The sequence below is a fragment of the Oncorhynchus masou genome, chromosome 3 (assembly GCF_036934945.1).
Source record: "Oncorhynchus masou masou isolate Uvic2021 chromosome 3, UVic_Omas_1.1, whole genome shotgun sequence".
Classification (NCBI taxonomy): Eukaryota; Metazoa; Chordata; class Actinopteri; order Salmoniformes; family Salmonidae; genus Oncorhynchus; species Oncorhynchus masou.
Window position 1 is genome coordinate 39,586,974 of NC_088214.1, and position 14,468 is coordinate 39,601,441.

The 14,468-nt window shown below is 40.9% G+C and overlaps 1 protein-coding gene across 2 annotated transcripts in view; it reads left to right on the forward strand.

Moving 5' to 3' along the window:
• Positions 1-14,468, forward strand: part of LOC135516445 (activated CDC42 kinase 1-like) — a 112,815-nt gene that overhangs the window by 77,728 nt on the left and 20,619 nt on the right. For both annotated transcript variants that reach the window (XM_064940774.1, XM_064940782.1), the window contains exons 4-5: positions 13,390-13,638; positions 14,230-14,382. In XM_064940774.1, coding sequence (XP_064796846.1) covers positions 13,390-13,638; positions 14,230-14,382 — 402 coding nt within the window. The remainder of the gene's footprint in view (positions 1-13,389; positions 13,639-14,229; positions 14,383-14,468) is intronic.

Here is a 14,468-nt window from a genome sequence, read left to right on the forward strand (position 1 = left end):
ATAAAGATAATGGAACATCGTGGATTTATTGGGGAATATAGCATTTTGTGTATGCATGTGTGTTTGTTAATTCTGTGTTAACTAATGTGTGTCTGAGCTTTGATTTCAGCCATGTGTCTTGCGTGCATGCTCCTGTATTTGTGTTAATGCGTGTGTAGTAATTGTGTGTTGGTTCATGTTTGTGGCAGTATTGTTTGTGGATGTGTTTAACTATTCTCCACAAGAATAGTAAACTAACAAAAACTAAAATGTGACTAACTGGGGACATTTTATTTGTCTCCGTGAGGTCAATGCTATTTCTATTTTTTTTTTGTAGGGTTAACGTTTGAATTAGTGTTAGGGTTAGAATTACAATAAGGGTTAGGAGGGTCCGTTTTAGGGTTAGTGTTAGGGTTAAAGGTTAGGTTTTTGGGTTAAGGTTAGGGTAAGAGTACGGGTTAGGGTTAGGTTTAGTGTTAGGGGTTAGGGAATATAGGATTTTGAATGGGACTGAATTGGGTGTCCCCACAAGGTTAGTTGTACAAGTGTGTGTGTGTGGATATGCATACACCCCTGCCCACATCACCCCCCATATCACGATAACAGGCTAGGGATCACTCTGCACCCTCCCTGCTGTGGCACCCCTGGCGAAGTGAGCCGACCTCGGGGCGCTGGACATAATTGAGCCCTGGCTCTCCTCAACACACACCTGCTACAGCACACACACACTGGCTGGCAGGGGGAAGAAGGGGAGGGAGTGAAGAGAGTGAGGAGAATGACCCTTCACACAACGGGCTGGGGAGAGGGCTAGGGAGAGGAAGAAACGAGATAGAGGGAGATGGGTGGGGGGATTGTGATACAGAGACAGAAATGGGGGAGACGGAAACAGGGAAGGCAATATCAGGCCCACTTCCCCTCTACACAGCACAAGCCCGTGTCTCCCCTTTACAAAATGCCTCAGCAGATAGCATGTCTTTCAACTCTAACGTTCATTGAGCTATCTCAACTCAACTAGGTGATGCGGTCCTACCACCCTGCCTCCACACAGGCAACCAATGTTACTCTCCTTCTTTGAATACTGTACAACTAAATCAAACCAAATCATATTTTATTGGTCACATACAAATGGTTAGCAGATGTTAATGCGAGTGTAGCGAAATGCTTGTGCTTCTAGTTCCGACCATGCAGTAATATCTAACAAGTAATCTACCAATTTCACAACAACTACCTTATACACACAAGTGTAAAGGAATTAATAAGAATATGTACATATAAATATATGGATGAGCGATGGCCGAACGGCATAGGCAAGATGCAGTTGATGGTATAGAGTACAGTATATACATATTAGATGAGTAATGTAGGTTATCTAAACATTATATAAAGTGGCATTGTTTAAAGTGAAGAGTGACACATTTATTACATCCAATTTTTAATTATTAAAGTGGCTAGAGATTTGAGTCAGTATGTTGGCAGCAGCCACTCAATGTTAGTGATGGCCTTGAGATAGAAGCTGTTTTTCAATCTCTCAGTCCCAGCTTTGATGCACCTGTACTGACCTCCCCTTCTGGATGATAGCGGGGTGAACAGGCAGTGGCTTGAGTGGTTGTTGTCCTTGATGATCTTTTTGGCCTTCATGTGACTTTGGGTGGTGTAGGTGTCCTGGAGGGCAGGTAGTTTGCCCCCGGTGATGCGTTGTACAGACCTCACAACCCTCTGGAGAGCCTTGCGGTTGTGGGTGGAGCAGTTGCCGTACCAGGCGGTGATACAGCCCGACAGGATTCTCTCGATTGTGTATCTGTAAAAATTTGTCAGGGTTTCGGTGACTAGCAACATTTCTTCATCCTCCTAAGGTTGAAGAGGCGCTGTTGCATCTTCTTTACCACGCTGTCTGTGTGGGTGGACCATTTCAGTTTGTTTGTGATGTGTACGCCGAGGAACTTAAAACTTTCCACCTTCTCCACTACTGTCACATCGATGTGGATAGGGGGCTGCTCCCTTTGCTGTTTCCTGAAGTCCACGATCATCTCCTTTGTTTTGTTGACATTGAGTGTGAGGTTATTTTCCTGACACCACACTCCGAGGACCCTCACCTCCTGCCTGTAGGCCATCTAGTCGTTGTTGGTAATCAAGCCTACCACTGTCGTTTTGTCTTGATGATTGAGTTGGAGGCGTGCATGGCCACGCAGTCATGGGTGAACAGGGAGTACAGGAGAGGGCTGAGCATCGGTGTTTCCTGTTTTAGTTTCTGTCTATAGGCTGGGAGCAACAAAATGGAGTCGTGGTCATATTTGCCGAAGGAGGGCGAGGGAGGGCTTTGTATGCGTCGTGGAAGATAGAGTAAAAATGATCCAGAATTTTTCCATCTCGGGTTGCGCTTTCGATACGCTGATAAAAATTTAGGGAGCCTTGTTTTCAGATTAGCCTTGTTAAAATCCCCAAATTCAATAAATGCAGCCTCAGGATATGTGGTTTCCACTTTACTTAGAGTCCAATGAAGTTCTTTCAGGGCCATCGAGGTGTCTGCTTGGGGGAGGATATACATGACTGTGATTATAATCGAAGAGAATTCTCTTGGTAGATAATGCGGTCGGCATTTGATTGTAAAGGAATTATAGGTCAGGTGAACAAAAAGACTTGAGTTCCTGTATGTTGTTATGATCACACCATGTCTCGTTAATCATAAGACATTCACCCCGCCCTTCTTCTTACCAGAGAGATGTTTGTTTCAGTCAGCGCAAAGCGTGAAGAAACCAGGTGGCTGTACAGACACTGACAACTTATCCTGAGCGAGCCATGTTTTCCTGAAACAGAGAATGTTACAATCTCTGATGTCTCTCTGGAAGGCAACCATTGCTCGGTTTTCGTCTACCTTGTTGTCAAGAGACTGGACATTGGCGAGTAGTATACTCGGGAGCAGTGGGCGATGTGTCCGTCTACGGAGCCTGAGCAGAATACCACTCCGTCTGCCCATTCTGCGGCGCCATTGTTTTGGGGTTGCCTTCTGGGATCTGATCCATTGTCCTGGGTGGTGGACCAAACAGAGGATCCGCTTCGGGAAAGTCGTATTCCTGGTTGTAATGTTGGTAAGTTGACTTATATCCAATAGATCCTCCCAGCTGTATGTAATAAGACTTAAGATTTCCTGGGGTAACAGTCTAAGAAATAATACATAAAAAAACAAAATACTGCATTGTTTCCTAAGAACGCGAAGCGAGGCGGCCATCGCTGTCGGCGCTGGATGGTCAAAGGTCAAAGTGCAAGGCTGCCTTGGAAAAAAATAAGTTGTTCTCAATGGGACTCCCTGCTTTAATAATAAAATACAAGTAAAGTAATACCTTGGCTGTCCACTAAAGTTAAACCTGCTCTTGTCTTTTGTGACTGTTCCATATGGATATACACAAGGTACATCTAGTACCAGGCCGGACCCCCCTTTTCCTCCAGAACAGCCAGATTTCATCAGGGCATTCTACAAGGTGTCGGAAATGATGGTCCATGCTGATGCGATGGCCTCAGCTAATTGCTGTAGATTGGACAGCGGTACATTTACGCTACAAACAGCCCATTCCATCTCATCCCATAGATACTCTATTGGGTTGAGGTCTCGGGACTGCGCAGGCCACTCAGGTAAACTGAACTTGCTGTCATGTTCCAGAAATTATTTTTCCACTTCTCAGTTGTCCAGTGTCGGCCCACTGGAGCCCCTTCTTGTTTTTATCTGATAGGAGTGAAACCTGTCTGCTGCAATAGCCCGTCTGTGACAAGGATCGACAAGTTGTGTGTTCCAAGATTCCATTCTGCACGTCACTGTTTTACTGTGTCCCTCCTGTTAGCTTGCACTATTCTTGCCATTCTCCTTCGACCTCTCTCACGATCTGTGTTCACCCACTGGACTGCCGCTGAATGGATGTTTTTTGTTTGTTGCTCCATTCCCTGTAAATGCTAGATAGACACTGTTGCACTTGAAAAGCCCAGGAGGGCAGCTGTTTCTGAGATAATGGATCCAGTGCGCCAGGCACTGACGATCATACCACACTCAAAGTTGCTTAGGTCACTCATTTTGCCCATTCTAACGTTCAATCGACCAGTAACTAAATGCCTCAATGCAAGTCTGCCTGCCCTATATAGCAAGCCACGGCTACAGACTCACTGTCTGTAGTAGCCATCAATTTTCGGGAACTCTGGCTGGTGAGTGTATATCTTAATGGTGAACAACAAATTATTCTCACTTGTATGGAAAAGATGGCCAGCACTGCTATTTCAGATTAGGGCTTGTGTAAAAGTTGTCCACAAACAGTTTGTAGCCCATCCCCAGCAGTGTAAAATCCAATATTTCCATAATGGAATCATAACTAAGTCCATTACCCATGGCTGAGATGAATCTCCCATCATAAACAAGGACATTCCAAGTGTAGGCACACAGAATTCGGCCAAAACAAACAGTTTGTAACCCCATATTGTTGGCTTGTTACGCATATATTGTTTCAGACCAATTCTAGCCTTTAAGACTATCATCCTCATCTATGGACAGGTTCTGGGCGGGCTGAAAATGGGTCTTGCAGGCCTCAACAATGCTGGAGTAGAGAGGTTTGATTTTGCAGAGCCTTGCAAAGCTGGCTGTGCCTCTCTTCTTCTCATTGTCACTGTCAGCTTGTGAGTCACTGATATGAAGTGCCCATGAAATAGTCAGAAACCTGTTAGAAGACATGACAGTGGTGGGGAAAGGCAGTTGGTAGTCTTCAGCTTCTCCAGTAGTCCTTCAGGTTTTTCAACTTCACAAGCCCCATGTAAATGACAAGTGAGATGTGACAGTATAGTAATTGGATGGAAATGGGCTTCCATGCCTCTTTCTTGCCTACTTGCTTCTTAGCCCCATACTTGTTGGTGTTAGACACCAGCGAACCAAGAACTGACAAGGATAAAAACATCTGGAAAAGATGAAGTAAGGGGGCTGTACTTTCCAGTCATGTCCAGCTGAGGTCCTGGAGCTTGAAAGATCAAGTGGATCAGTGGGGGCTCTCAGAGTGAGTTTTGCGCTACGGAGTAAAGCGGCCATTGTTTCACCCGGTGTTATTGAAAAACCCACACACTCGGTTGATATATTATCGAATATGTATTTTAAAAACAACCTGAGGAATGATTCTAAAAAAGTTTTGACATGTTTCTCTGGACATTATGGAGACTATTTGGAATTTCCGTCTGCATTGTCGTGACCACTCTTTCCTGTGTATTTCTGAACATAACGCGACAAACAAAAGAAGGTATTTTGGGTATAAAAATAATCTTTATGGAATAAAAGGAACATTTGTTGTGTAACTGGGAGTCTCGTGAGTGAAAACATCTGAAGATCATCAAAGGTAAAAGGTTAATTTGATTGCTTTTCGGATTTTCGTGACCAAGCTTCCTGATGCTAAGTGTACATAATGCTATGCTAGGCTATCAATAAACTTACACAAACGCTTGGATTGGTATCGCTGTAAAGCATAATTTCAAAATCTGAGATGACAGGTGGATTAACAAAAGGCTAAACTGTGTTTTGCAATATTGCACTTGTGAGTTCATGAATATTGATATTTTTTAGTAATATTATTTGACTGTGGCGCTATGTTATTCAACGGTTGCTGACAAATGATCCTGTGACAGGGATGGGTAGCGTCAAAGAATTTAACCTTTATTTTATCAGGGGGTGAGCCCTGCATCAATACATCAAATACACAGCACATACCTATAAACATATACAGTACCAGTCAAAAGTTTGGACACCTACTCATTCAAGAGATTTTCTTTATTTTTACTATTTTCAACATTGTAGAAAAATATCAAAGACATCAAAACTATGAAATAACACATATGCAATCATGTAGTAACCAATAAAGTGTTAAACAATGATATTCTTCATACTAGCCACCCTTTGCCTTGATGACAGCTTTGCACACTTGATGACAGCTTTGGCATTCTCAACAAGCTTCGTGAGATAGTCACCTGGAATGCATTTCAATTAACAGGTGCACATAGTGAAAAACGATGCTGCTTCTTTATGGGACCAAACTATTTCAAACATTTTTAATTAAATGTTTTCTAAGTTTAAAACATAGAGATCGAATCATAAATGGAGGTAGCTGAAGTCTGAGTCCCAAGAGGGTAAAAGACAGTCAGTAGACATACTTGCATTACATTTAGCTGGCTATCTAACGTTACCTTGAACAGCAATAACAGAAACACTTAACTGGTAAAAACATATGGACTCCGGTAGAAATCTATGCAGTTGTGAGAAAAGTATGGAGCTGAATTTATCAAAGAAAGAAAGTGCCAATAGCATGGCTAATCTCAAGACAGAGATAAGGAGTCTATGTACATTTTTTTTTAAATAGGGACAAAATGAAGCTGAGTATTGAAAAAGGAATTGAATAGTAAAGTTGAAAGCTTACGTGCATCTTTGGAGAAAGCCATTCATGATGATCATACAACTTTCCTGACTCGAGAATAATAACAAGCAGCTACAAGACCACATACCTCTTGAAGTTGGACGTCTGAAGTAGAGGTCGACCGATTAATCGGAATGGCCGATTAATTAGGGCCGATTTCAAGTTTTCATAACAAGCGGAAATTGGTATTTTTGAACACTGATTTGGCCAATTTAAAAAATAAAAATATTTTTTTTTTTACACCTTTATTTATCATTTATTTAACTAGGCAAGTCAGTTAAGAACACATTCTTATTTTCAATGACGGCCTTGTTCAGGGGCAGAATGACAGATGTTTACCTTGTCAGCTCAGGGGATTCGATCCTGCAACCTTACAGTTAACTAGTCCAACGCTCTAACCACCTTGCACTTAAACGTTAGCTTTTTTACATGGCACATATTGCACTTTTACTTTCTTCTCCAACACTTTGTTTTTGCATTATTTAAACCAAATTGAAAACATTTAATTTTATTTGAGGCTACATTGATTTTATTGATGTATTATATTAAGTTAAAATAAGTGTTCAATCAGTATTGTTGTCATTGTTACAAATACATTATCGGCTTTTTTGGTCCTCCGATAATCGGTAACGGCGTTGAAAGATCATAATCGGTCGACCACTAGTCTGGAGTCCCGTGTAGAATTCCTAGAATCTGGGAGAATAGGCGCTGCGAAAACAACAAAGTGAGTCCAAGACGTGTCTATCATAGTGGCAGGACTGCCAGCTGATGAAAACGAGGACCTAATCTCTAATGTGAACCAGTTGATATCAGTAGGCCTAGGCTGCGAAACAGAGGTGATTGCAGTTGAGAGGATGAGGGAGAAAGGTAAAGGTCTCTGGGTTGTGAAGGTGCAGTGTCGGTCTGTGGAGGAGAAAGTGGCTCTGTTACGGAAAAAACTAAAGCTGCGAGACCATCCTGATTATAACAAAGTCTTCCTTCGATCAGCCAAGTCCCACATCGATCACCTTATAGAACTGAACTTCAAGACGCTGCTGAGAGAAATACCAGGAAGAAATGACTATTTTGTCATGGGAAGCAGACAGGTCATGAAACGAGATCACCAGAAGGACAACGCGGACAAGGACATGGGGTGGACAGACATACTACATACAGAAGGGCTTCCCATCCCATATGAGATTTGATTTCAATAGAACATTGGAATGTTAATGGATGGACTTCATTGAACAATAAATTATGAATAATAATACTAAAATCCTTAAACCGAGACATTATCTCAATAAATGAAACGCATTTGCGTTGGCAAGAAACTATTGATATTGAAGGGTATGTATGGTATGGACATAACAGACACACTCATGGGAAAGCCTGCAGGGACTCTGGGGGAGTGGGAATATGTATAAAGTCTGATATGCATATAAAGCATATAAAATTTTAATTATCGATAAAGCCATAGAAGGAATTATTGGTTTGAGCTTTGAACATAGGGAGTCAGATTTTTGTTTTGTTGTGTTTTCATGCTATTTGCCACCTGAACAGTCCACATGGGGTAAAGATGTGTCCTCCTTCCATAGTCATTTGTTAAACTGTTTGGGATAGGGGGCAGAATTTTCACATTTGGATGAAAAACATGCCCAGAGTAAACTGCCTGCTACTCAGCCCCAGTTGCTAATATATGCATATTATTTATTTGGATAGAAAACACTCTGAAGTTTCTTAAACTGTTTGAATGATGTCTGTGAGTATAACAGAACTCATATGACAGGCGAAAACCTGAGGAAAATCCAATCAGGAAGTAGGAAATCTGAGGTTTGTAGTTTTTCAAAGCTTGGCCGATCAAAAACACAGTGTCTATGGGTTCAAATTGCACTTCCTATGGATTCCACTAGATGTCAACATTCTTTAGAAACTTGTTTGAGGCTTCTACTGTAAAGGAGTGGCTCATAAGGGCTCTTTGAGTCAGTCAGTGGTCTGGCAGAGTGCCAAAAGCTCGTGATGCTCGTTCACTTGAGAGGTAGCTCGCGTTCCATTGCTTTTCTACAGACAAAGGAATTCTCCGGTTGGAACATTGTTGAAGATTTATGTTAAAAACATCCTAAAGATTAATTCTATACATCGTTTGACATGTTTCTACGACTGTAACAGAACTTTTGGACTTTTTGTCTGGACCTAGTGCTCGCGCCTCATGAAGATGGATTACTGGGCTGAACGCGTTAACAACAAGGAGGAATTTGGACAGAAATTATTACATTTATCGAACTAATCAAGCATTTATTGTGGAACTGGGAGGGCATTCTGATGAAGATCATCAAAGGTAAGTGTATATTTATATAATGCTATTTCTGACTAATGTTGACTCCACAACATGGCGGATATTTCTTTGGCTGGTTTGGTCTCTGAGCGCCGTACTCAGATTATTGCATGGTGTGCTTTTTCCAAGTTGAAAAAAAATATGACACAGCGGTTGCATTAAGGAGAAGTCTATCCTTAATTCTGTGAATAACACTTTTATCTTTTATCAATGTTTATTATGAGTATTTCTGGAAATTCATGTGGCTCTCTGCAAAATCACTGGATGTTTTGGAAGCAAAACATTACTGAACGTAATGCGCCAATGTAAACTGAGATCTTTGGATATAAATATGCACTTTATCGAACAAAACATACATGTATTGTGTAACATGATGTCCTATGAGTGTCATCTGAAGAAGATCATCAAAGGTTAGTGACTCATTTTATCTATATTTCTGCTTTTTGTGACTCCTCTCTTTGGCTGGAAAAATGGCTCTGTGTGTTTTTGTGACTTGGCTCTGATCTAACATAATCATATAATGTGCTTTCGCTGTAAAGCCTTTTTGAAACCGGACACAATGGGTAGTTTAACTTGTTGTAATTCCCATTCCGTGAACGGGATCATTGTCATCATCTGACACTAATTAGCATAACGCAACGGACATAAATATTACTAGAAAATATTCCTATTCATGAAATATATTGAAACACAGCTTAGCCTTTTGTTAATCATCCAGTCATGTCAGATTTTCAAAATATGCTTTACAGCCAAAGCAAGACAAGCATTTGTGTAAGTTTATCGATAGCCTAGAATAGCATTATGTCCAGCTAGCAGCAGGTAACTCAGTAAAGTCAGTAAAGGTAAAATCAGTAAAGCTTCGGATGTTTTCACTCACAAGACTCCCAGTTAGATAGCAAATGTTCCTTTTTTCCAAAAATATTATTTTTGTAGGCGAAATAGCTCTGTTTGTTCTTCACGTTTGGCTGAGAAATTGACCGGAAATTGCGGTCACGACAACGCCAAAGAATATTCCAAATTAGCTCCATAATATCGACAGAAACATGGCAAACGTTGTTTAGAATCAATCCTCAAGGTGTTTTTCAAATATCTATTCGATAATATATCCACCGGGACAATTGGTTTTTCAGTAGGAGCGAGAGGAAAAATGGTCTCTGTATTTTACGCAAGAATCACTCTGAGAGCCATCAGGTGACCACTTGCGCAATGTAGCCGCTTACGGGTATTCTTCAACATAAAGGTGTGAAACTACGTCACAATGCTGTAGACACCTTGGGAAATACGTACAAAAAGGAATCTGGTTGATAGCCCATTCACTGCTCAATAGGGAGGCATCGGAACGCAGAGCACTCAAAACATGAGTCACTTCCGGATTGGATTTTTCTTAGGCTTTCGCCTGCAATATCAGTTCTGTTAAACTCACAGACAATATTTTTACAGTTTTGGAAACTTTGGAGTGTTTTCTGTCCTAAGCTGTCAATTATATGCATATATGCATCTTGTCCTGACAAAATATCCCGTTTACTTTGGGAACGTTATTTTGCCAAAAATGAAAATACTGCCCCCTTGTCACAACAGGTTAACAATAATTGTATCTTTCATTTGGTGTATTGCACTTGTTAATGTGTGAAAGTTACATATTTCAAAAAAAATATTTTTGAATTTCACGCGCTGCCTATGTTGTCGAGCCTAGCCATAAGAAGTTTTAAGAGAAAACAGCATGTATTTGATGGAGATATCAGGGAGGGCAGCTATTACACCTTGAGGAATTACAGACAAGATATCCTCAACAGTTTTGGAGCCAAATAAATAAGTTAGGACCAAAACCACATAAGAAAATTCCAATGGAAGTCAGGGAAGAGCAGGGGGGCTGAGTTCTGATTTTACACAGGTACTTAAGGAGTGTGAGAAGGGGTGTGCTAGTTTGTTCTCATGTAATGAAAATTTGGCATGTTTTGAGGATTCATTTTATAAAGACATATGTTCCCTGAGGACTAAACTGGAAAATACAATGTTAGAACCCTCTTATATATGTAACCCATACTTAAATGAGGAGCTGTCTGTGGCAGAATTTTATTGTGAATCCCATTCCCAAATCTTCAAAAAATTATCAGAGAGTGCCACTGAACTATAGTGGCATAAGTTTATTAAGTACAGTTTATAAATTATATTTATCCATCCTCAACAATAGGCTAATTATAATTTCATTACACCAAAACATTCTGGTGGAAGACCAAAATGATTTTCGTAAATCCAGAGCCTGTAATTAGTAATAGATTACATGAAGAGAAGCCTATTTTGCATGTTTCATTGATTTCCAGAAAGCTTTTGATTTTATAAATAGGGATCTTTTAGTCTATAGTTTGTTAAAGATGTGAAATGTTATCAAGCAATCCAGTCTCTTTACAAAGCACCAGTTGCTTGTGTGCGTGTTAATGAATATTGTACAGATTGGTTTCCCACACCTTCGGGTGTAAAACAAGGAGACGCCTTATCACCGATTTTGTTTGCTTTGTTTATAAATGATTTGGAAAAATAAATTAAACAGTTAAATATTGGAGTAAGACATGATGATGAAATGCTAAGTTTTCTTTTATATGCTGATTATATTATTTTGATGGCAGACCCTGAACAAGACCTGCAGAACATGTTATTACGTGCAGTCAATTGGTGTAAAAGATGGAGACATGATTAACAGACAAAAACACAGATAATGCATCTTTAGAAAACCAGCTACTAAGATAAGTCTTTTTCAGTTTTGTTTTGGTGAAAATAGCATTTATAAATATTTGGGTATTTTTATTGATGAACACATTACCTTTCTATACGGACCATCTGCCCTGGCCGACTCAGCAAGTAGAGCTCTTGGGGGAGTTTAGGAAAAACAAAAACACTCACAAGATATAGGTTATGCTGCGTATTCCAAACTTTATCAGACATGCATGTCCCCCATTCTAGGACTATTTAGCACGAGTGTGGGGTGCCAAGAGGTATTTTAAAAACAAACATGTTCATGCAGAGCAGTAAGTTACTTTTTAGGTGTCCACAAGTTTGCACCCTATACTTGCAATAACAGTGGACATAGGCTGGGAATCCTGTGAGGTGAGATGGAAGGCGTGTATGGTGAGACGTTGAAATAGACTGTTGGATATGCCAACTGCCAGAATAGCTAGTGAAGTTTTGGATCTATCCATAAGGGGGAGCCTGGGCAACAGTCTGACTGTGAACATCTGTATGAAAACCAAATTAAGGGAGACAGAGATATGATTAAAAAACAACTGTTGATGCAATATGGAAAGAAAATGGGTGGAGGAGATTAATCATCAACTCAAATTGAGAACATTTGGTTTGATTAAGGGTGAATAAGTGTGTGAGAGATATATTATGTATAACCTACCTAAAAACAAGGGATCGTTATGTGCACAGGTAAGATCAGGGATATTGCAAAATAATGAAAAATATCTCAAATGAATATGCAACCATTAAATTAACTGCATTAGCATGAGAAGCAAAAACTTATTTTACTTGCTGGACCTTTTCCTTCCAAAAACATTTATTCCGCACTGGAATCAAAACTGTGCTCACTCATTCGTTCTGATCCATTCATTTTTTTTGTCGCTCTCACGACAAGTTTCTGCAATAATCTCATCAAAATGTGTATATTTTGACTTCGATCGAGCTTTTCCACTATCAGTAGCCATTTTGAACTTTTTCAGTTTTGAGAAAAGTTTGTAGAAGAGAACGAACAGCTGCATAATGTAAACTACCGTGCGTCCTGTTTGCTTTCACATGAAAATGAAACTGTTGCGCACAGCTCTAGCATGATGGATGTTTGTCGTACAAAGGGTGTTCACATTCTTCTGGAAAGCCCAGATCATTGGCTATCTAGCTAGCTATGTTTCAAAACGATAGGTGGTCATTGGACCAAGTGAACACTGTCAATCATGTGAACACCGCTCGACTCATTGGTGCATAATAATGGCTGACCTTCATGGGCTAATTTGAAGTGTTGTGTAGCCAATACGTAATGTAGAATGATTAAACAAGTTTGGTTGCCTTCTGGAGTGTCTGAGGATTGCACAGAAACCGAACATAACCGGGTTAAACAACGTTTTGCCAATTTTTAGATTTCATTTTGTTGGAAGAGTTGGAATTCACTCAAAACGCTGTATACAACATGGATCGGGGTAGGATATAGAAATGTATTTTATCAAACTAATCTATGCTACATTATATCTCTGGGACCCTCAGGATGACAAATCAGAGCAAGATTACTGAATATAAGTAGATTATTTACTGTCAGAGGTGAATGTATCGAACCAGTTGCCTTGATAAGTGTTTTGTTGTGCATTATCTTCAAACAATGGCATGGTATTTCTTCGCTGTAATAGCGACTGTAAATTGGACACTGCAGTTAGATGAACAGTAATTTTAAGCTTTCTGACGATATAAGACATGTCTATCCTGGAAAGTTGGCTGTTGTTTACAACACCATTCTAGTCACATATCGCATATTGAGCAGCAACTGTCCCGATTTTGGGACACTGATCCTGTGGAGGATAACTCCTGGGCTAGAGCACCCAAAGACTCATTTACAGAATTTAGTAAGAGTGGAGCATATGTTTTTTTTTGTGTTGTATTAACACTCTCTTTCTCTCTCTTCTCTTTCTCCAGGTGTTCAGTGGGAAGCGTCCGGATGGCGGGGACTTCCAGCAGGCGGCGCCCACCTCCTCCTTCCGCAAACTGTCCCCCACGCCACCCCCAGCGGTTGAGGGGGGTCCTCAGTCCCTGTCCCAGCCCCCCCAGCACCAGGCCCTCACCTGTCTGATCAGCGAGAAGGACCTTGCTCTCTTCGAGAAGCTTGGCGACGGCTCCTTCGGGGTGGTCAAGAGGGGCGAGTGGTTCACGCCCGCCGGGAAAGTGGTGAGAGGGACTGGGGTGTGGGAGTGTAGTGTGTGGGTACTATACTGTACTGTGTATACTGTACTGTGTGTGGATACTATACTGATAATGAATTGCACCTACATGGTGACCCAGGTCTCAATCACTCCCTGATTTTGAGGGAAAGAATGAAAATAAGCAGTGGAACTGGCTTTGAGGTCCAGATTTGAATTTGAGGGCCAAAGAACATCTAGTCCAGTGGCTAACCACCAATCTAATGGAAATAAGATCAGCTGATCTCCTATGTTATGCTGTAGTAGGACCTCCATTCCCGTCTTTTTTATCCTACTGCATAATTTAGAATAATTTACCTCATAATTTCAGCAAGTTGCCGCTGTCCTTAACAGCATTTAGATTAGCGTGTAAGGCAGGCCAACTTGTACAACAAACAATAAAGTAAAAAATAATCTTGTTCAGGAAGTTCAACCTGGTGCTCTATTGAACAAGGAGACCCTTGTTTAAGGCTGTTCTGCGGCCTCCAGACTGTTAGTAAGTGCAACTGGCTATCAATAGCTTTCCCTTTGGAATTTGATTTCGCATTTTGCTAACATGGTCTCCCATCTTTCTCTCCAGTTGACTGTGGCGGTCAAATGTCTGAAGACAGACATGCTGAGCCAGCCGGAGGCGTTGGACGACTTCATCTGCGAGGTCAATGCCATGCACTGCCTGGACCACCAGAACCTCATCAGGCTGTACGGAGTGGTGCTCACACAACCCATGAAGATGGTATGGACGGGCACACACAACACATGTTGAATACTTAATTTGAGTCCCCAAATCAGATTACATTTGCAAAGGATCATGGATACAAA